Genomic DNA, 24,007 nt, shown 5'->3' with positions numbered 1-24,007 from the left:
GTAAGCCCAGCTTGGGCAACACAACAACTACAACAACTACAACAACAACTCCAGTAGAGAGTTGGCAGATGGTTTCAGAGAGGGGGACTGGTGCTATTCTCACCTGGAACATTTAGCGGCAACATATGACCTCTCTTGGCCTCCACAAAAAAAAAAAAAAAAAAAAAAAAAATATAGTGAGATGCAACAAACAGTGAGGTTTGTGCGTTTCCCCTCCTAACCCACAGCTGTCTGGCCATTTTCCACATACTATTTACCACTGTTTCTGTGTGTTTGCTCATATTTTGATTAAAGTATCAGGACATTTCTCAACTGCAGCATTTAGTAGAATCATTAAAAAAAAAACGTAACCTGTGAAGTCTAGTAGAGGATTGAACACACAATCCTCATGAACACAAACTTTTAAAGAGGGATTAATTAGACAATACTCAGCCTCTAACAGAATCAGAGGTAAGTCTGTTCTTGTAGTGTCTGACGTAAGCGTTTGCTGGACTGTGATCTGACCCCAGATCTGGTTCCCATTTCTCAAGCCCTGGATTGTGAGGGAGTAAACGCAGAAATTACAACCTTGATTTCCTGACCCTGTTTCTACTCAAATTAAGCTATCCGTTGATGGGAGCCAAAAGAGCTTAGCTTGTTATGTTTGTGGTCCAGTCCCTTGTAGTAAACCCACCCCAAGCCTGTTTCAAGGCCAAAGTTAAACAGAGAGAACAGCTAGCCTTATGTACTCTACTAAATCAAAAGTGAAACACATTAGATTTCATACAATATTCTGTTTCTATGACATAGCACTTGGTGATTAAGCATTCTAGGCTTGTTTGGATATATTTTTTGCTCTTTTGTCGTCTTGGTTTCAAGTGTTAAAAGTTGATCTTTATAAAATGGGAGGGCTTAAGTCCCCATTGAAAATAATGAGGGCTGGCCCTTCACATAGAACAGATATCGATTCATATCAAATGCATTATTTACCAACAATAATCATTGTCAATAGTATAATAATAACAAAAGTAGTAGGACTCAGTTATTAAGTAAAATAAAGGTGGATCAGTGGAGTCTATGGGGCTGGATCCATCAGGTGGAGTTTTGTTGGGTGGTTGAGGTGGAGATATGTGTGTTTCCATTGTTTCTATGGTGAAACACAGGTAGTGTCTGGACTCTGGGCTGCTGCCGCTGTGGTGCATCAGCGTCCCGGTATCCTGAAGACGAAACGCTACAGTCCTCTAAGTGCACTATGTCATCAATCAGAGCCCTACAGGAGATTAGCCCTTTTAATGTAGACATCTTCCAGGTTCAGATAATGGGTCATGTCCATCGCTGTTGTCCGTGCGTGCAAGCGTACAGTATGAGAAGGTTTTTGTTTTTTTTTTTTGTTTTTTTTGTATGTGTGTCTGTGCGTGCATTCAGTTGCCCACATTCGAGTCTCTGTCCCCGATGAACCAGCGCATGTGGAAGCAGAGGGCGAGGAAGCCGGTTCCCAGCAAGTCACCCAGCGCGGTCAGGTAGGGGATGGAGAAGTTGTCGGGGTCCATGCCTCGGCCCCACATCCAGTGGACCATCCAGTCTGCCAGGTAGAGGAGGATCATCACCTGGAGGAAGACGAAGCACAAGCAAATGCTATTCACTGGAACCGCTCAGGCTCAGCACTTCTCAATAAACAGCTAAATGAAAGCTTAGTATTTTTGTTTTTATGCCTTCCATGTAATCCACTTTTAACTTATTTTAATTATTTATGTCTTTTTTAATTTTTTTACTTCTAGGTTATTATATTATTATTATTCCATCTCATTTTATGTGCGTTCATGTGAGGCACCTGGTGCACTTTGTGCTGCGTTTAGAGCAGTACTGTAACTTCTACTCTTGAAAGATGAAATAAAACTGATAAAAGGGGATATAGAAACAAACGGGAGGGTGTGTGTACCTGGAGTAGTGCAGCAGCCAGGTAGAAGGTGATGAAGACGGTTGTCAGGGTGGTGTGCCCCCCCCTCAGGGAGTTGATGGTGTAGAGGAAGACGAGGTGACCCGGGGCAACCAGCAGGAAGAGCACACGGGCCGAACGAGAGTTCACAGCTGGAGGAGCGAGAGAGGTCACTGGTTAATATCAAAAAGGAGGATGATGGGATGTAACTAAGCTCCTTCTGCTTTTCATTTTTTAGGACAGAAGCTGGAATGAAAAGCCAACATGGAAAGATCTGTTTTTAGAGAGGAGAGGAATAGTGGAACGTTCCACCGCCGCCCAGACACTTACTGGAGCCGAAGAAGGAGGTGCAGGGTGTGGGGCACTTCCTGGGGGTGGGGTTGGGATCCCCCATGGGCAGACCATTCATGTGCAGATAGGTGGAGATCCGACTGGCCTGAACCGCAACCAAGTTACCTCCCACACCTGATACACACACACACACACACACACACACACACACACACACACACACATAGCATATAACCATGGAAACAAAGCAAAACACCCTCATTACTGGAGTGATGAGCCTGAAATAAAAGCAGTTCCATCAGTTCCACTGATGGTGTTCGACATGTTTTGAAAATGAAATGTCTAAAAACTTAGATACAGTTAGAGCAGTATGCTGCCTCCATCTGTCAGTTGGAGATCACTAAGTGTACATATGCTTCCTGTGACGTCTGACTCATCCACACGTTATTACAACAGATGGATGTGGTAACATAAACACATTTCAACACATTTAACACTAAAACAGACGTTTCTATATTTGTTCTCCATCTCCAGGAATGATGCATCCATGTCAACCTCCATCTTTATATTTATTATAGACAAGTTGTTATTTTACTAATTAGCATATTGGCTGTTGTTATCCACACCACTCACTTGTTATTTTCCATTTCCTGTAACTTATTCTCTTCTGCTGAAAAGCTGCTTACCGTTGATGACCGGGGTGAAGACAGCCATGCCAGCAAAGTTTGGGTTGGTGACGGTCTTGTCGAGGATCAGACCACCAACACTAACAGACAAGAGGGAATAACTGAAATCATTGCTTTCGGTCCATGATCATCATCATATTGAAAAAATGATCCATCACACACTGAAGAATCTGGAACAGTCTGTAAATTAGTGCATGTTTACAGTATATGACCAACACTGTATATAAAGTGTAAGCTGCATTCTTACTTCATTTGATAAAGGTTAAATAAAGACACTGGTCCCTGCCTGCCGTACCTGCTGATCGCCATGGCGATGATGACTGGCTCCCAGCCGGAGTACAGGACCTCTCTGGTGGACGGGATCTTCCTGGCTATCAGCACCCATAGGGGGCACAAGGCCACAAACACTGCACACACCAGCGGGTTGGCATAGTCATTGTACTCTGTAGAGGAAGAAGAGGAGGCGGAGTTACACACAAAATGTAATGTATCCTGAAGTATAATGATATTTTATCTGTGTTTATCTGGTAAACAAAATGTTATCCTTTATTTATCATCCACTTCATCGTTGTCTAAAACCTGGGTTTGCTGGATATAATAGAGCAGCAACAAGTAAAGTCATGGTGGTGTATAACAACAACCACTGAGCCTTACAGCAACAGTATTAGTATTCTTCACAATTAATTTCCCATAATTCCTGGTGCCAGGTGTCACAAAAAGGAAAATGACGCAGACCAACTGTGTAAATACAGTATTGTTGTACTAACTGCACACATTTCTGAAGGCTGTGTAGTAATAATTGTTGCTATACTGAAGAGTATATATGTTTATCATTTGCACAAAGTGTCAAGTCTCAGCTTTAATTTGAGAAGCTTTACATGAATGTAGAAACAACTTTGAGTGAGATAGAGACCTTCTAAGAAAAGTGTAGAGGTTGGTTAATTGGACATTTGGCTACTGAATATTTCTTGGGCAGCTGTGTGTCGTTCATGCATAAAGCAGCTCACATGTGGCTCAGAGTTGATGGAGAGTTTCCTTTTTGCAGGTGGAGTTGTCTGTCAATATGAGGAGTGAAGAGGTGGCCATGCAAGTGGGAAAAGATAATACTGACGCTCAGAAAAGCAGAACTCTACCAGAGGTATCAAAGGTAGTTGGTTTGTTAAAATCTACAGTTGGGTACTTTCCAAAAAAAGCAGGTGCTCACAGATAAACTAGAAAATGTCAAATGAGCTGATCGGCCAAGGAGCATCTTGTGGGAATCATTTGCATGGGGAAGAAAAAAGATGTAGGCGGACATGTTTCCTTGTCAACGATCAACAGCAACAGGATGAACGCAGAGCTACAGGAGCTGAACGACAGTTCATCATTCAGCAGGACAACGGCCCTGAACATACGGCCACAACAACCACAGAGCCGGTCATGGTGAAGAGGAGGAAGATCCTGGACTGGCGGAGTCAGTCACGTGATCTCAGTCAGACTGAGCTGTGTTCAGCTTCCTGAAGACCAGACTAAAGACAGAGAGACCCCACAACAAGCAGGAGCTGAAGGAGGCTGCAGTGAAGGCCTGAGGGAGCATCACCAGGAGAGATACACAGTGTCTGCTGATGTCTGTGCATCAAAGACTTCAGGCTCATTCACAACAAAGGATTTTCTAGATAATATTACATACGATGATTTTGTTTGACTACTTGAGTATCTGTCCAATTACTTTTAAATCTCTAAACATTGGGCACTATGTGTTAAAAGGTCTATATCTCCCACACAGTTCTTTTCATATTGATGTAAACCTCCTGAAATTAAATCTGAGACTTGTACTTTACTGTACTTTCTATCATTTTATTTCTAATTGAAGATGATGAAGCCAAAAATATGTAATTGCCCAAATAGTGGTCTGGACTGTACATATTTAAATTGATTTTTATTTTGTGTGAAGCATTTAGTAACTATTATCATCGCTGCTGATGTTGAAGACAAAATCCAAATCACATAAAACAAATATTGATGCAGCAGGTAAAACTTATTTAATCTTGACTTGATAAAGGTAAAGCTGCTCCTTTTAGAATTTGACTTTTAACTTATTAGTGAACTGAGCTGGATTTGGACTGACAATACATACCTAGTCTTGTCTCTAGGAGGCAGTGTTACTACTAACTTGACACTGCAGGCTACTGAGACTGCAAACCATCGAAAACACAAGCAGACAAACAGCGTACGCACACAAGACCCAAACACCTGCTGTGTTTTTGTGTGTTTGAGGCAAAATAACCAAAATGAGCTCAGTGTATTTCCTGACTGAGGCAGTTAAAGAGAATAAGGTCTCAGACAGATGACTCCATACTCTGGTCAGGACGGTTTCATCACTTGTTTGTGTGTCAGTGTGTGTTTGTCTGTCTGTCTGCCTGTGGTGTGGAAACGCTGCAGCAGTGGGGAGTCTGGTGAAACTGGGTGTGTCGGTGGTGAAGATACTATCACAGAGCTGACACTGAAGTTTCTCGCCCTGAAACACAGCGAGGTCGAGGTGTGGGCAGCTTTCATCCTTGTTTACCGCGCACAGCCGGACACATTTCACACACTTGTACACACATGCTGCTGCTTTTTTATGATAACAGCTTCAAAGGCAACAGAGGCTTTTGATGTTGTATCATAAATGCAGCAACTGTGATGATGCTTTCACTGAAATATTGATTCTCTATAAATGGCTCATTTGCATACCTGCCAATACTCCTGTTTTTCCCACAACTCTCTCGTATTTCAAGCTAATCTCCCGGCGCTCTCTTGTTCTGTTGTTTCTCCCATGAAACCCCTGTAATTTGCATGTCCCTCATACATGGGTTCTTAAGTCTTGTATGTTTGTCTGACGTTAACCAAGTAGCCTGATTTTGTATGAAACACAAGCTAGACACACAATCCACACACATTCTGCACAGACTATTTCAACCCATCTGACCTGGCAACCCACAACCCGACTCAAGTGGTGTGTGCAGCTGCCCTCCTCGCAGGCAGTTTGACCACAGAATTAATCAAATGTTGTTAAATTAACAAGTTTAACAAAACTTGTTATGATAAATGTTAATATTAACTGACACGTGAGGGAATTTAAATAAAAAAAAAACGTATGTGTTTATTATGTATATATGTTGTGTATCTATTTACTTTAAACTGTCCAGAAATAAAAAAAACTGCTGCCCAACCACTGCCCAGAATAATCTCCCGTACTTTGAAACCTAAATGTTGGCAGGTTGCATTTAGGAGAAACTGCTGGCAACTAATTAGAGGCGTCATTTGAGGAAGTTGTGTATGTGACATCTATTTTCTCCTTCTCTTGACAAGAAGGAAACAGACTATTTGTATCTCACGTCCGAATAAAGCTGAAGCATGGAGCAGCAACGTTTTCACACTAATTTGCTTTAAATTAATGAAATTAAGTTTTACATCCCATCTCCTCAATAAACTTCTTCACAGCTCAGTAAGGCCTGCACAGTATGGAAGTGGCAAATGGATGAAAACTACACCGTTAAACAATAAAAATGTCTCCATGTGTGAGTATATTACCGAGTTCCTTGTACAGTCCGGTTGAGATGCCTGCCAGCAGGGACAGGGTGATTAGGTCTCCCAGGCTGGCAGCGATGGGTGTGGCCACATTGTCGGGGTTGATGCCGACCTTCCTGGATGCGACGATCACACCAATCATGATGAGCCCTGTGGGGTTTCAGGCCAGAGACGTCACAGCATTAACATGCAGCTGCTCATGATAATATGTGATTTTCTCTGTGGTAAAGGTTCTGTATCGTTAGGGACCAGAGGGCTCATGATTTGACTTCAGAGAGAGTTGAAAATGTTGGTGTAATCATTTTTCCCCCAAAAAGATTATTTTGTTTTTCATCAGGAAATTTCCAACTGGAAAAAAAACAAAACCTGAAGGTTAAAAACATAAAGTAAGAAGATCTGAAGCTGTTGACCAGAGGAGCTGAATGTGAACGGGCTCCTCCCATGGCAAAGACAGTTTACAACACAGTCAACACTGCAGAATAAGAAGTAAGTTGATGAGGTAATCAAAGCCATTAATAAACATACTTTCAAACCTACAGATGGTGTTTTTTTATAATCAGACTTTGGCCTTAAACTTTGCAGGACCATTTTTTAGCTTTGCTAGCACGACTGTTGGTCCAGACAAAGAATATCTCAACAGTCATCTAATTGATTGCTGTGAAATTTTGTACAGATATTCATGGTCCTCAGAGGATTTATCTTACTGACTTTGGTGATCATCTAATCGCACCATCAGGTTGACATTTGTGGTTTTTAGCGACATATGTCTTTATGTTACGTGTGTGAAACAGCGTTCTCCTCGAGATACAGGACAAATTTCAGAAAACCGATAAAGTGAAGTCAAATCCTACCTAGCAGCAGAGAGGCTATGAAGGCAGTGGCCACGCTGGAGGCGCACAGCAGCACGGCGTGGCCCAGCCTGAAGTGTCCCTCTGGGATCCAGCCGAAGATCACAGCAGCTATGGAGGCCAGGAACCCCACCACTGTGGCCTGGACCTGAACACACACACACGTGCACACATTAAAATGATTCATGTCGGTATTGAATGCAGTCAACATGTAAACTCCACATGTACTGTATGTGAGCCTGTGCTGTTACATCTTCATATTCATATGAAAAATAGTCTTATTTAACATCATGAACCCAAGAAAACACCTCTGTCAGTCAGCCTCTCATAGATATTAACTTTTTAACCTGGGGAAACCCCATCTCTACACACAGTGTCACAGTGTAACAAACTACCAAACCAACAAAACAACTAACAGATGTACAGATCTGGACTCTCCACTACAACTGTCTTCATGGGGCACCAGTGTGAACCAGTGTAAGTGCAGGCTGACCCTAAATGGGAGGTTGTGTCAGCACCCGGCCAGCTCTGGTTTAAAGTGTTCCAAGAACTATGGACTTACCAAACATTACATAACAACAAGGCCACTTCAAATGGCAGAGAGGTGACTGATTCACTGAGGCCAAATGAAGAGCTCACTTTGAGAACTGAAATACTGATCCAATATTGCTATTTGATACATTTACATGTATATATACAGATACCAACAGGAAGAAGAGATGTTTTCAGTTATTCTTGCTGATTAGAGCTCGGCTCAGGTTCACGTTACATCATTACACTGTGGTCACAAAACATATTACTCCCCATTCGTAACAAGCCACGGCCTCTGTTTATTTAGCTTTTGAGTTAAATGTCCCATATTTTACACCTTTCCTGTGTTTTATTTGAAGTGTTGATCTCCATCAGAAGATATATTTGTGGTTTTAAGAACCAAAAACTATCTCAGTGTAGTTTTACATCTCCTCTCTCAGGCTTCTCTCTGGAGCTCTAGTAACAACAGGTCAGTCAGCCAATCAGATGAGAGACTCCAAGCCTCTCTTCTGATTGGCTGACTCTCTGAGAGATTATTTCAGATCCTGCAAGCGAAACCAAATCCTGCAAAGTGGACGATGGGTTGGGGTGGGCTGGGCTTGGGGAATAGCTGAGTGTGGTGAGTGATTCGTTGTGACATCACAAAAATACAGAAGTCCTCACGGCTCATTTTAAGGCTCAGTTTCTGAATACAGGCTGTGTGCACTTCTCTGTGGACTGAGACTTTGATACTTTCACAGTATTAATACAGAAACTAGGCCTGATTTATAATCAAAAAAGACAAGGAAATCTAATTTTATACAACATGGGAATTTAATCTTTAATCCGACTGAACTGATGAAATGTGAATGTCCAGCTGGTTTGACCTCTCATTCTGGAAATATGGAAAGTTTGTTTGTGTGGATTAATATAAGCAGCAGAGAAGAAGAGGCCAGAGTTCGTGAAGGGACATTATTAGAAAGTCATTACAATAAAGTGTTTGATGAAGAGGCTGTGTAAGTGCAATTCACAAAATGCTGACATTAACTTGTTAGCAATGCTAGCTCTTACAATTTGCCGCCCACACTATTTCCCATCAAGCCTTCTTATTGTGACAGAGCTTGACTGACGTTTCCAGAACTCTCCTATTAGCGTGGATCAAATTATACCTTTATTATTCTGAGGACGCAGTCAGATCAGACAGTGAGTGGGAGGTATATCTGAACTAATTATGCCCTGTCTCATTTCTAATGAGAGCTAATGCTCAGGAGCTGTCATACATTACATAAGTGTTATTTCTGTGCCCAGTCATGATCAATCATTGCGTTTACTGTAAACACAGCGCACTTACAAAACCTGATTGTTCCCAGTCTGGCAGTAACTTGATTCCTTAAATGCCATGTAAACGAAAAAACTGGAAAACTGGATCAGTTTCTGTGAAAGAACTTGATTATTTCTTTTCTTGAGACTAAAATTAGTTTTTTTGTGGAGAAATATCCTGAATAAGGACCATGTTGCTGTGACAAACAGGCAGCCAAATAAAATGAAAACATCATTACTAGTAGCTGTCATCCTGATATCCAAAATAATTAAATGCTGAACTCGCGCTGAAATTGGTGAGATACGTGATCACTCACTAACGGCAAGAAAACTGAGTTTTAGAGCAATCTGACCGTTGGATCGAAGTGTGTGTAAACTCATTATCTGATTTCATGCCTTAACTTGATTTTTCCCAGTAATCTGGTTTGTTAAGTGCATGTTAGCTTGGTCAGAGATGCTCCCTGACACTGCACTCGAGTGTATTGTTGTGTCTCATTTACCTGGATGAGGGCCAAGTTCCCCATGATCATCTTCCACATGTCCTTGGATGTGTCCATCTGACCAATATTAGCCTGAAAGAGGCAAAGAACACACGAGGTCAGCATATTATCATCTCTTTATGAGTGTGTGTGTGTGTGTGTGGGGGTGTGTGTGTGTGTGTGTGTGTGTGTGTGTGTGTGTGTGTGTGTGCAGCGTGTGTACATGCTGTTGCCTCTTGGTCCCATCAGAACAATAAGGTGTCAGTTCTCTGGACAAAGACACTCTGATCTGATCCCCCACCCTGCGGCCGACTCCACTTATCTCATCTCCTCTCTCTAGCACACACACACATACACACAGACACATACACACACACACACTGATGGTCTCAAGCGTCAAGTGGCTGTGGCTACAGTGGGCTACTGTGTGTCCAGAGCAATGATCCTAATGCTCATCCACAGTGAGAGGACACAAACAGAGGATCTCCTCTTCCTCCCTGTCCACCAACATTTACATATGCAGAGGGAAGGGAAACATCTGGAGCCATGAAAACACGGATCTGCTCCTTGCTCGGGTTTAATAAACCACAGTGTAAGAAGTGATACAAAAAAAAAAGATAAAGGTGAAGGCTACAAATGTTTATACAAACAAACACATATTAAAGTTGTATTTATTGAGTATAAATGAGTTTTATATTTATGAGTTTCATGTTTACCACAGTGTGAAACCAATGCTGAGATCTGGGAATACGGTGACATGAATCATGAGCAGTCAGACGATCACACGGTTCAGATGATGTAAACCACTTTATTTGGAGGTAAGACACTTGAACTGTGAAGCCCTCATTTCACAGGAGAGCTGTGTGTGCGCACAACTACACACTATACACTACACTGGTATGTATGGTGAGATCAAAGTTGAACCAATAAGCTGGATGTTTATTTTAAATTGAATTTCTTTATTGAGGAGCCAAGTGGAGCAGTGAAGGCACAGTGAGATGAGAAATGCTAGGATTAAAAGTCCATTTCGGACATTTTGGGGCCTTAACCCCCAGGGCGCCAGGCGGCCCAGTAAACTGAATGCTGTTTTGTCATTAGATGTTTGAGTCAGACAGATAAGGTTAGTTTTACCATTTTCTTTCTCTTCTGAATACCCTGCACTGGGGGTTTGTTTTGCTTTTTACGCTTGTGAATAATCTTATTATAACCAGTATAATCAAGGGTTAAAAAACATGAGACCTCAGTGTAGATCAACTGGAATTATCCTATAAGTGTCTGTTAAATCTGAGTTGCTCAATATTGTGGATATGAACTGTGAATCATGGCTTGCCCAAGAGTTGCATAGTGCTGGTATCGCAAGAATTATTACCAACTCTACTGAGCATTTAAAGCTGTTTTAGCTCATTCATGTTATCACCATTATCATTATGATCATTAGCCATTTAACAAAAGCTTTTACCCTTTTATTTTTTAACCTTTGTAGTTTTCAAACAAATCTACAGTTTGGTTCTCACAGGTCCCAGCAACCCCTGCTGGCTGTCCTTTCCCACTGCACCTACCTGCTCAGCTCCAGACAAGGTTGCCAGTAGAACATCAAACATCTGGCGGCTAAAGAGCCCCATGTTTCCCACAGAGTGACAGTCTCAGTGACTGGGTGTTAATTATTATTTCTTATATTATTATTATTTTAAATGTGTGTGTGTGTGTGTGTGTGTGTGTGTGTGTGTGTGCGCGCATTCTCTCTCCCTCTTGAATCTCTCCCAACAAGCACCGTCCCTACTTGATGATTATATCTGGCAGCGCGACAGGGAAAACTCACAAGTGACTGACATGCCTGGACTGTGCGTCAATATAACTTGTGTATCTGCCAAATACACAGCTTTTACAACCACGCAAACATTCTCCTCGCCCATCAGCACCATGTCAACGTGCACATGGATGCCTCCTGCGACGACAGCCATGCCGTCACTCAGAGGGGGCAGACTGCCACAAAATACTGATAAGAAGGTTTCAGGCGGAGAGATAAGAGAAAACCAAACATCTGTGCTGAGCACCGGGGGCATCATAGACTCACAGTGAACTCTACATAGCTGCTTTCAGACAGCACTTTTATCTCCAAAATCCTTCAGGAGTTCAGATAAGAATTTTGTACAAAAAGGGTTTAAAGCTTTTGCAACTTCTATCAAAATTAGCTTTCAGAACAACAACGTGAAAACCAATTCGGCACACAGATAAAGCTCAGGAATTGACAGAAGTATCGCCGGGTGTTATGTGACGACGCGTGAATGTGATGCCAAGTCCTCCGCTTTTGGTTTGTGTGTGGGCGGCTGGATTAGTGGATCATCATGGAGATGGAGCACTGTGAATGTTGTGAAAGTGATTCAGGGATTACATTAGATGAATGAGAGGCTAAAATACCCTGCGATTCAAAAGCACCAGTAGGTTTCTCAGTTAAATAATAATGCCATTCATTTTCAACCGGTTAACCGAGGAGAAAATCTGTTGTTTACGAGGTTGAACATACATGAATGGAGTATGTGTTGAAACTTTTAATACACATAAAATGAGGACAAAGTGGACTTTTAGTAGCTGTTGTAATCTCTGATTACGCTGTGTTTTTGGCAACAGTTGTGACACAGGTGCTGCCAAGTTCCAGTAATTCACAAAAAAAATCCAAATACCTACAAACAATTAAGCTCAATGACATGAGAGGGAATGAAACAGAACTGGAACTATTTCCTTTAATTAGAGAAAAAAATGATGAAAAAAAAGGGGAGGCTTCATTCAAGACAAAAAGTGTAAAAAGAAAAAAAAAAAAAAAAAGAAAACACGGTCATGTGAAATACAAACTCCTACAGCCAGCCAGTACTAGGGATTACATGATTTTTTTCAGTAATAAGCGCATTAGGAAACTTACAGTGGTCTTAATCTGCTCATAATTAGCGGCGGCATGGAAAGAAACGTGGTCCTGCTGGGGCCAGCCAGCAGAGAGCTAACAGCTATGTCTCAGGACAAACACCAGACTCTGGCCTACTTTGTGATGATGGATTTGAGAATCCTTTTGTACTCCACTGAAAACTGCGCAGATTCACAAATGCTTTTGTGATCAATGCACTGTATATATATTTATTCTGTTCAAATCCAAGTTTGTGCATGTGCTTAAACAGTTCCATATGAAATCAGTTTATTTTCATGACTTGTATGTTATTGATTTACCTCAAGATATTAATCGGTGTGATTCTGATGATGTTACTATATATCACAGTTGTCAAGCGTAAATGTGCATAAATTAAAATAATATAAAGTAGGTCACGACTCATCAATTTAGTTGATACAATAAGGATTTAGAAATTTGGTGGCGAATGCTTGTAGTGTGAAAACAATGGATCAAATGAAAAATGATCTTTTCTGAGACATACAGCATCAGGAACACATGAATGTGGAGTATGTGATCCCTGTGTTCACTTGCCTCAAGACTTGAAAACCTGTCAGACTAATTCTTAATATCTCGTTTCAACAGATTTTTTGAGAGTATGAATGAGCTGAGCTGTCCATGCTGGGTGGGCCACTGCTAGCGATGCTAATCAGCTTCGTCACCTGTTTCCTACAGGCCAGTGGAAAGAATGTGAGGATTGGTGCACTTAAGAGCAATACTGGGCTAATTCTCTTATGCCTTCATAAGTAAGGGGTGTGCTGCTACCCTCTGGTTAGATATGCTGCAGGGTCATTGACCCCTCAGACTATACAAAGGACAATACTGTTAGCTCAGAAAGCTGCATTATAGGTATGAGCTCAATGGAAGTTATCTCAAAAGACGACAGTGCGCCTTATAATCCGGAGCGCCTTATATATGGATAAATTCTGGTTGTGCTGACTGACCTCGAAGCGATTTAGTGTGGTACACGGCGCTCACGGCGCTCTGTCAAAATGTTTTAGTACGACTTTGGTAAACTACAAAGCCGCACCGCTTGCAGCATTACGGCTATCGTAGTCAGGAGCGTCGCGGAGTAATACATGCTGCGCTTCACCATAATATTACAGTGTGTGTGTATAAGGACCTATAAGGAGTTATTGTGAATACGCTAACGTTTGATTTAGTGGTATCAGACTGTGTTTTTTTTACGCGTTACAACTGAACAAGGTTGGGAGTTATTGTGAACACGCTCATTAACGTTTGAACAATGTTGAGAGTTATTGTGAACGCGTTTAATACAGTTTGACTGACTTATCTGACTGTTTTGTTTCGCTTAATGCGCCTTATAGTCCGGTGCGCCTTAAATATGAAAAAAGTTCAAAAATAGACCATTCATTGACAGTGCGCCTTATAATCCAGTGCGCCCTATAGTGCGGAAAATACAGTACCTATAGCATCAGATTCCACTTGTGGAAAAACTGTACCTCAACCAAAACAGCAGTTAACTGCCTTAAATGTGAATATGGATAGCCAGCAGGAGAGATAGGTTTAACTACAGGACTACTAAGAACCAATATCTGGTTAAATAAAAGTTAATAAACAGTTATCATTAATGTGAGACTCAAACAGCATCCAAGTTAGCATATTGTTATTTTCTTCTCTACTTTACATACTGTCTTATATTTTCTGTCGGCTGCAAAAAAATTATTTCTTGCTACTCAGCAGACGTTTGATATAATTAACATACTCAGAGAGAAGTTTTAGAGATAAAAAACTTGAGACACCTGCTTTTAGTTCCGCTTCAAACAGCAAACCAACCTGTGCAGTCAGGTGAACAGGGTGAGCAGGGTCAGCGAAAATGTCAAAAGACAAAGAAGAAGGCAGGAATGTTGCTATCAGTTTGCCTGAAACCCAAGTCACGTTTGGCAATATGACCTCTGACCCCAAGAACAATCAGCTTTAATGGGTCTGACAGTCTTTAGTTTAAGGGGAAAGATTTTTTGATGAATTGAAACAAGGATTTTTCCTGTTGTACACACAGGAAATGAATCAAAAAATAATGTAACTACTGCACAAATGATTTTTCAACAGATTATTGGAATAGAATACAAACTATGGCACTGCTGGCAGGACATACTGTACGTTTGTTAATCCAGTATAGTTAGAATGTATCTGTGAGACCCAACAACACACAGGGACACACTCACACAAACACACTCACACAAACACACACACACACACACACACACACACAAGTTTCTTACCGCTGTGGAAAGTCTGGAGGCCAGCGTCATCTCTAGGTTGCCTTTGAGGCCTAGCAGCGCTGGAACCAGGATGAACACCTCCGACACCTCCGTAAACACTGTCCAGTGCTGCAACAATCACATGGGATATCAATAACACAACATCAACATCATAAATACACTGCCATATTGATATCAGATTCACAGAGACACACTGCACTGTCACCTACGTCGATAGAGTGAATCCTTAGTTGGGAGCAGAATGTCTCTGGGTCTCTGTGACCTTGTTCTTTCATATTGATTCAGTGGTGAAACCAGACCTGTGCGATGGACCCGGCAGTCTGTCTCTACAGACCCTCCATGCTATGTATCATGTCGGCTCTCCTTTAACAAGAACAAGGTCACCGGGACTTCATGGTGAAATGATTTAGTATCGCTCTCTTTTGGATTTCACTCTCCCCTTTCCCTTGTGATTCTTCCACCTTTACTCGCCGATCTTCATCTACTACTGCTTAACACCTCATATCTAATCACGGTATACATCACTTGTTATGATAATAATGTATTACTTAAGGAAATATTAAAATTTTGGTCAATACACACAGGTGGCACAAATATGAACTCTGAATATTAATCGTTAGTATTGAAATTTATACAGCAGAGTCTTATAAAATCAAATCAGACTGTCTGTATAAATGCAATTTCATGTATTCTTTAAGAGTTGTGTAGAGTTTCTGGCCTGGTTCCAGACCTCTGAAGACCTTCACTGTTCAAACAGGTCTAGTTCTGTGGTCATTGATGGCTTCTCTTGCAGTTGGGGAACAGTCAGCCGACTGGATCTTTGTAGGCTGGTTTCAGAATGGGAACCTAGCTAGCTAGCTACCTTGCGACTCCCATGAAATTAAGTGTGGATGCAGGAGATGGGGCAGCATTTTATTGTTGTAAGTCCTCTTTCAGAAGTATAAACTGTTAAATTAGCACATTTCTTTGAACATCATAAAAAACATTCCCAACAACCAACAGGAGTTAAAGTGACCCCGCATCATAAAGAAAAAGCAGCTGATATTAACAGAATTTCAGCCTGAATGAATGAAGTGAAACAAAATGGCAAGAAGGCACCATGATGACAGAGAGCCCAGTATGCCATGTACCAAGGTAAGTCATTTAAAGACTCTATACACCAGAGTGCTTCAGTGTAATTACTTCCATTACATTGCCCATCCCTGCTGCTCCATCCTTACCTCAGCATAAAGATCAACTTTGCCAAAGTCATAGTGTGAAATAAAGTCAGCCAGGAGCTAGACCAGATAAATCTAAAGGACAACTTGTGCAGGAGACAATCGCAAATCATATTTGTCATGTGCAAGAAAACATGTCCGCTCAGCCAAGCAGATGGCCTTTAATGGGGTATTTATAGTCTATATTATTAGCCCTGGCCCTCGATAACCTCCTCCCTCGCTGATAGCCAGTCCTTGAGAGCTGGGTTCCCTGTGAGTCCCACTGTGGTGAAGTGCCTCTCTATGCTGTGCCTCCATTAGAGATCATGCAGTGATAGCAGGTTTGTGGTCTGCTGTGGTCAGAAACAAAGCTATTGCTGAGGCCGAGGCCGAGGCCATCGATCTTTCTCCAGCAAAAGTGCTTATCTTTGGAGCTGGTCCCACAGGCCCCCAGCACTTACAGTCCAGCCGCCCCGAGCTGAATCAATATTCACTGGGGCTGACGTGGGAAAGAAAAGAGAGGGAGAGGAGAAAATAGATGAGGTGAAGAAAATAGAAGAGTAGCTGACATTGAAGCTACATACAAACTCTGCTGGCCAGTATTTCTCACAGCACAGTTTCACTATGTTGCTCTCACTGTGCATCCAGATGTACGGTGCTGATAAGGGGTGTCGTCTACACTTGAGTATGTGTTGTATCAGTAGGTGTGGCACCAAAACTCCAGTTTGGGTTAAACTCCCTCTGCCTATCCCCTTGCTGTCAACAGGCCAAGCACAGCTCCTTTCCAACAGCCAGCCCCTCAGCTTGGCTCATTGCCGTCTGCCAACCCAGCAGCCTTGTGAGCACCTCTGTGAGCACCCCTCTCTTCTTTCACAGCCGCATGCTTTCAAGCTGTCTCCCTCTCTCTCTCTCTCTCTCTCTCTCTCTCTACTTCTGTCTCACTCCCCTATCTCCCTCTTTGCCTCCCCATGGTGATATATGTTGTTGTCTCCATGGAACACTGGCTCCGAGCCAAACAAGTCCCCCCTCCTCGGTTCTAAGAACTCTACAGGACAACCCCAGTACCTCTGTGTACAGACCTATAGGAGCTCTGGTATGCAAGCCCCACAAGGGTTGGGTTGCCCAGTTGAGTAACATGGCCCCATTTTATTTGTGATCACTGTACTTGCTGTACTGAGTAGGAAGCTGAACCTGATGGCATGCAATGTCAACGCAACTCAGGCAGCGTCACAGAAACTACATCAGGTGGTGTCCGTTTCACTTTCCTGGTGCTGCAGCATGAATGGTAGAGTCCAAGTCCAGCCTCATGTGGTAACATACGCAATGGAGGGTCAAATGAACATAGCCATGGCCAAAATTAATGGGTGTACAAGAGATGAACCCAGATTATGAACATCAGTAATGAAGACCTCACTGGCAGTAAATGGATGGACACAGAGGAACCAGGTGTTCATCCACTGAATTTCAGTTGGGTTATTTGGGATTTTGTGTAGGAGGATAGAGAGAAGAGTTTTCCCCATATGTACACAAAAAAGCGTGATGAAGCTCTAAGCTAAGAACTAAAGAAGCCTGAGATATGGGCTGTTGGCATCCAAGGACCAGGTGAAGGTGGACGCAAGGGTCAAGCCTGACCTCTCTGACCAAAGTGAGTCCAGACAAGCAGCCTGGAAACCTCAGAGGATTCCTAAGGACCCTAGACGGAGTGAAAGATTAGCCAGGGCTTGGTGCAACACAAAAGCATTCTAACCCACTAATCCTTTCAATCTCTATCACTCACATCCCAACCAAGAGGCAGACTGAGATATTGTCAGGTGCTAATAGCTGCAAGCTGATATGTTGTTAATGATTGTCAGGACATGACATCTTCTGTCATTAGCTGCTAGAAATAACTGGCCAATATGAACAGGAGGAAATAGTCAGTGGATGTGTGAATAAAACAATTGTTTGCATCATATATGTTAATATAATAATCATAAATCCTGTAAGAAACAGGATGCAGTTGCACCCATTTGAGAGCTGATTCAACGTCACCCAGCAGAGCCAGGGATGGAAGCCAGTGACTGGAAAGATGATTCAGTTTGAGGGAATAAGCCCACGCTCTGGTTTCACAGTTGTTCCTGAGTGAAAACCAGGCAAGTGGATGTGGTTGAACCGAAATGGTGGCTGGTGGGCAGCGAGGGCTTGGCTGGTGTTAAACCTTTGTGTCGACTACGACTTCCTGTTTACTGGAGCCTGTATTTTTAGACTGTTTGTTTTTTAGGCTGAAGCTGTGTCCCACTTATTTGCTTTATTTTGGAGTTTCAGCACAGGACAGACGGCTAGACTCTGAGACAGACATACACACAGAGATGATTATTACAGTGCACTGTACTAACAATTTTGTTTGCATCCTTGGTTTGTTTGCACAGAAGAAGGAATCATAGACGATAGAAACTCAAACTGGGTCTTGGGACTGATTGAAAAAAAATCACCCATTTGGCCTTTGACACTGACATTCCTTGGAAAACTTAGCTCTACATGATCTTTACAAATCATGTGCAACCTTTAATCCAACTTAGCAGGTCACCCTCAAACTCTGTTTCTGGCCCTGGCAGTGAAAGACTGACAGTTTTAGGTCGTTCTGCTGCTGCTGCTACCATGTCACTGAGCAGAACTATGCAGACGTCTCACTCCCCTATACCAGCCTGGACAGTCCTTTCTGGGCCAACCTCGAGTGGGAATGAGGCCAGAAGGTCTATGTGTGTGTGTGTTTGTGTGTGTGTGTCTGTGTGTGTGTGTGTGTGTGTGTGATGCATATAGTCAAAGTGGCCAACGTTAAAGCGGTCATATTTCAAATACGTCAAGTCATGCGCTGGGCCAAGCCACAACTTCTAAACTCAGGCCAAGAAGACACTTTAAGTAAAGACTTTCGAACATTACAGTTTTCTAACTTACTTTTAGCAAAGGAACTGGCGCAGTCTGACCAAACCAGAGAGAGAGAGAGTGAGAGAGACTGAGAGCGATTTAGACAATTACCTTCCTGCAAGGACAGGGAGGATTAGCTGAGTTAGCGTTTCACGGTGTCATGGAGGGGGAATTAGGCAGTAAGACAACCTGCTCGATGCTCAGCCGAACCCACTAGAACAGCCGCTCCAGACAAGCCTCACTTTGCATCTCACTGCAAGCACTTCTTGAAGGTTTGCCCACAGACTAGAGGGGAAAGATAAGACCCTGTACCATCTGTATCTCCTGTTTTCCTGCCTCACCTCTGAAGGAATGGTGCACTGAGTGTTTTGGAAATTGGAGAAACTGCAGCAGCATGGTGCCTAAGTTGAGGCAGCATGAAAAAATTTTGACCTCAAACCTCTGCATTCCTGGTTTAGTGAGGATACCTAACCACATGGTAATGGAGGCTTTGACACCACACTGTATTTTTTTTTTTTTTTTTTTTTTTTTTGTACTCACTAGCTCAACTGTAGCGTACTGCCATTTCAGGTGCTCAAAGAAACCAGATTTACTCCCCTGCCTATCCCCCTCCTCCGTGTGCCGAGTTCCTGGGGTCCACCATGTTGGCATCAGTCTGAGTGTACACAATGTGCCTGGACTGGTCTCCTGGCAGCCAGACTCCTCCAGCTTTATCTGCATCACAAGCTGACTTTAAAGGAATATATGACCTGTCAGCATGCCTTGGCCTGCATTTCTACATTGCACACAGAGCACGACTGCAACTACAGTGAGTCAACAGGAAAAAAAAGGAAGGGCAGAAATTATAAGTTGAGTTATATTCTTTTCTTGGAAGATCCAAGCAGCTTTCTGACTCTACACTGCATCGTAATGAACACCTACTCTTCTTTTTTCTATTGTATCAAAGTACATCAGAAGGGTGTGTGATGGGTCATTAAAAGACATGCTATGTACCAGTGTGTGACAGCCCTGGGGACAGGGAGGCAGGCTGTGGAGGAGAAAAGGGTTATGTAAATACCTCTATGGTGTGTGACAACTGCCCCATCCACTGATTCCCAAAGGCATGCCACCAGATAAGGCCAGCAGCAGACACATGCCAAGGCCAACAGGGCTCACTAAACCAGTTCACTCAAATGCTTCAGGAACGAGCCCATCCCACATGTTGACTCAGTACACATGGTCTGCCTGGAGCACCGGCTCGCTCAGAAACACAACTTCAGATGAACATTACTGAGGGATTACATAAGATGGAAGTCTTGTTGTTCTTCATAGGTGACTCAACAAACTAAGTTAAGGTGTGAGTGCTTCAGGACATTTGAATCCAAACAATCCTGTGATACTCCAAATAAAGCCTAAATTAAGTTGGTGCAAAACTGTTCTTCACCACCCACTTAAGTATCCAAAACATTCAAGTCATCTTTTCCATAACTTTTTCCATGCATGTTCTTCCTACAAGAGCAGGAACCTTTTTGTTAATATGCTGTAATCGCACTGAATCCTTTATTCGGCAGTTTCTAATTAGACTCTCACAGAACCCAGAACATTTCTTCAGAAATATATGCTGTATACTCACTATGTACACTATCAAAATGTCTTGATCACTCACCTGGACAATGTCCAGCACCATTCCTGCTGCCACTGTCCCAAACCCAGCCAGCAGGAAGGGGAACACCACCTGCAGACCAATGGAAAAGGAGGTCTCCTTGAGTGGTGCCGGTGGTTCAGGGCTCTGGTCAGTGCTGGTGTCGTCGCTCTCGTTGCTCTGGCTTGCATTCTCCAGGAGAGCGTCCTCTTCCCGTTGACCTTTGGCGTTGGCCCGGCAGTCCATCGCCACCACAATCTCCGACCTCTCCTCATCCTCCCCGGTCTCACCAGCCCTCTCTGCGAAAGATGTGACTTCTGTGAGCTCCAACTCGTCACCGGTCCCTGGGCTCACCTCTTCAGGGCCTTTGGTGAGGATTACCGGGGGGACTGTGCAGTTGGAGTTGAGGAAGGCTGGTGTCAGAGGGCCTCCCTCCTTCTTCATCTCAATGGCCCCGGAGGACATGTCGATGTCGGGGAGTTTGTCTTGGTCTTTCAACCAAAGTACCATGCGGAAGCCTTTGGAAGACAGTGGGCTTGACAAAGACAGGTCAGCTTGCCTCAGCCTAACAGTTTTGGGGAAGTCAGAATGGAATTTGTTACCTGATCTGGTTTTGAACCTGATCAGTCGAATTGATTTATCCCATTAAAGAGGTTTACAGGGAGTGGGTGTTGCTATTAAAGACCAGGAGAAAACTGCTCTGTAAGAAAAAACCTGCAGCAAGGCACATGCAGCCGTGTGTCTGCAGAGCCCGTGTTCCTGTCGGTGCTTCGGGAGCAGAACCAGTATGTTCTCCATTCACTGCAAGGTGCTCACGGTGGGCCGACAAAAAAAAGAAGAAAGCATAACGGGTTCAACACAGACGAGGAAGGAAAACAATGTGCTTGGGGACTCACCACAGAAATCCCCTCCAGTCACTTGTAAAACAGTCCTTCAAAGTTCAGTAAAAAGCTCAAATCACAGGTCTGGAGTGGAAAGATTGCAGCGCAGACTGGTCACGCTCTCAGTCCACTGATCGTGTCAGACTGGTCAGTGTACCAGGCTGGGAATGTCTCACCTTACACCACGTGGCTGCTGGAAGGTTTTCAAGAGAGATATTTAAAGGTCTGCTGTCCAAGGATTGAATTACCAGCTGCAGAAAAAAGTACCTTCCCAACCAGGGTGGGCAGTCACCTGTGAAAAGAACAAACTCATTGATTATTCAGTCATAAATGTTTATTTCCCCTTTTATAAAATAAAAAACAGACATAAATATGGGCTAATATCCACATTTCACAGTAAACAGGAATGTTCTGAGTGTTAAAAGCTCATAACAGCTAACCAAAGATAACACAATAACACAAATACCAGAATAAAACTGCTACAATCTTGAAGACAAATATTTACTATGGATGATAAAAGCTTCTTAAGTACCTTAACTTTCCTGAGCGCCTCAAATGCTATGTAAGTCCCTGTAATAGACTATTACAGTATTCAAACCCCGGATAAAGCACAATACTCTCCACTGACATTATGGCAGAAGTGAAGAGAGACCAACAGTGAGTTTAAAACCAGGTTCATCCCACGCCAAATTTCCTCCCGGCGTCTAAAAATATTCTACCATTAACAGAGGTGGTGCTGCTTACATCCTCTGGAAACGGACTATCTCACCACCTTCAAAGCTGCAGCATTGCAAAGACAAAAATTCCTGTCAGGCCTTTCAAAATAAACAACCCCTTCCTTATGCAAGCATAAACTGCAGTCAGGATAAAAAAAATTCACTCTCAAATTGTAGGTGACAACTGGACACGCAAAGAGTTCATTTAAATAAACTCAACAGAAGTGAATTAATAAAAACTTACGTTAGACCATATGTTTGAGACACACACTGTCAACTAACCATGAATTTCATTTATTCATTCCAAGAACTAAAGATTACCCCTTCCTTCCTTGTTTCCACTTACTAAGCAATAAGTAATAGAAAGATGATAATGTCTTAAATTGTGATGAAGGAAGCAAAATATTGTTGGGAGATAACAGTAAGCCTGCTGTGACCTCGATTGTGATCACAGCTGACAGGTCAGATTTCGGCTTACTTCGGCCACATGATGCTAAATATGCCATGCACCTGACCTGACGACACACACCTGACACAGATGATATGAAGCAAGTAATCTATTCCCCCCCCCCCCCCCCCCCCCCCCCCCCCCAAAAAAACCTGTATATGAATACAGACAAACACTTTTATTTTGAAGGGAAATCTGCAAGCTTCCAGCCTCATTGCTGCTGACTCGACGCAGCTTTCTTCAGCCTGCATGTTGCGACATCCGCACACAGACTGGCTTTCCCCGCTGAAACAATCCTCTGCTTAGTAGTCAGGACCAATACCACCCGAACCCAACATGGCAAAGGCGTAAATTAGTGCTCCCCTGGTCAGGGCTGAATAGACGAGCCCTCCTATTCTATTCTGCTGCTCATTTAAACGAGGGCAGAGGGCTCTCTGTTCCAGCACCGGGCTGGAGCCCATGTCACTGCCACTGTCACCACGAGTATGTAACTCAGGAAAATGAATGCACACGCATAATAATTCCCCATTCTTCAGCATCATCACACATTAATGGCTGAGGAAGCAGCTGGGGTTTTGCAGTCGGAGACGCCGAGTGACACATTCCGTCAGATAAAGGCGTGAGGCGACTCCCGCAGCCGGTGTCTCGTTCTCTTATGACATGAAACGAGAGCTGAAATGTCCAGCAGGTAGTCAGATAAAGAGGCTCCTCGGCGGCGGTTACCTTTCAGTGTCAGCGGTCCAGAGAGCAGGACCAACCGGAGTGATGATCGGTGAGAGCGCAGGGGCTCGGTGCGGCCGGCTGCATGTATCCTCCACCTCCGGGGGGTGCGCTCAGGCTGAGGCGTGGACGCCGGTGTGCACGCCTTATGTACGGCACCGGCTCTGCTCCGCTGCCGGGACGGTTAGTGCTGGTTAATGGTTAAACCCTCCCTCCCACGCGGTTTGAGGCTGTGTCCCAGTCTCTCCCGACCCCGTCACATTGCACCCGTCCAGTGGCCCCCGCCGCCCGGCTGCTTGGATGCGCATCTATAATACACCCGTCCGGTGCAGGGGGCCAGGAAGCCACAAGGCGGGCCCTCTCGCCACACTCTGAGATGACGATACAGCCCCCCCTGCACCCCCCTCCCCCCTATCACCACCGCTACCCCTTGTCTCCATTGCGCACAGGCATGTCCCCTCCCTCTGCCCCATGTGTGTGGAAATGTGTGCCCGTTCGGCTCCAGTCTCCTCCGCAAACCTGCTAATTTACTACCAGGGGCCCGAGATAGAGGTTTTAATTTAACAATGGGCCCAGACTTCTGAATGAATGGGCACACACGCATATCAGCACTGTCTAACTGCACTGGGGCGGATTTTAGTCACTCATCCACCAACACAGAATAAATAAATGAAAGTGTTACATAAGTGGAAGTGTTGAAATTACACCAAAGTGACCTGAGAATACAAGACAGAACGAGGGGTGT

General features: G+C 43.5%; 1 protein-coding gene across 2 annotated transcripts; it reads right to left on the bottom strand.

The window, feature by feature from the left end:
• Positions 1–1,351: 1,351 nt before the first annotated feature.
• On the bottom strand, positions 1,352–23,630 carry slc41a1 (solute carrier family 41 member 1). 2 transcript variants are annotated; one of them, XM_071493920.1, is made up of 11 exons: positions 23,266–23,630; positions 20,522–21,670; positions 14,777–14,884; positions 9,620–9,691; positions 7,293–7,437; positions 6,445–6,591; positions 3,188–3,335; positions 2,893–2,972; positions 2,246–2,380; positions 1,919–2,067; positions 1,352–1,586 (listed from the first exon to the last, which is right to left on the bottom strand). In XM_071493920.1, the coding sequence occupies exons 2-11, from the start codon at positions 21,005–21,007 to the stop codon at positions 1,401–1,403; spliced, it is 1,656 nt and encodes a 551-aa protein (XP_071350021.1). In that variant the 5' UTR covers positions 21,008–21,670; positions 23,266–23,630; the 3' UTR covers positions 1,352–1,400. The 2 variants fall into 2 exon arrangements, with proteins under 2 accessions (XP_071350021.1, XP_071350022.1); XM_071493921.1 differs by lacking the exon at positions 23,266–23,630 and adding an exon at positions 21,911–22,176.
• Positions 23,631–24,007: the final 377 nt, after the last annotated feature.

The sequence above is a fragment of the Trachinotus anak genome, unplaced genomic scaffold, assembly GCF_046630095.1.
Source record: "Trachinotus anak isolate AG129_WGS33_773 ecotype Australia unplaced genomic scaffold, CSIRO_AGI_Tana_v1 ptg000013l, whole genome shotgun sequence".
In the NCBI taxonomy this organism is placed as follows: Eukaryota; Metazoa; Chordata; class Actinopteri; order Carangiformes; family Carangidae; genus Trachinotus; species Trachinotus anak.
The sequence above is the reverse complement of the archived record's forward strand: the minus strand, read 5'-3'. Positions and strand labels throughout refer to the sequence as shown.

Coding starts and splice junctions, on each gene's coding strand:
- slc41a1 (XM_071493920.1), bottom strand. CDS start 21,007: ATGGTACTTTGGTTGAAAGACCAAGACAAACTCCCCGACATCGACATG. Junction 9,692..14,776: donor CCTCCAGACTTTCCACAGCG/GTAAGAAACTTG, acceptor TGCCTCTTTCAG/GCTAATATTGGTCAGATGGA. Junction 7,438..9,619: donor GGAACTTGGCCCTCATCCAG/GTAAATGAGACA, acceptor GTGTGTGTTCAG/GTCCAGGCCACAGTGGTGGG.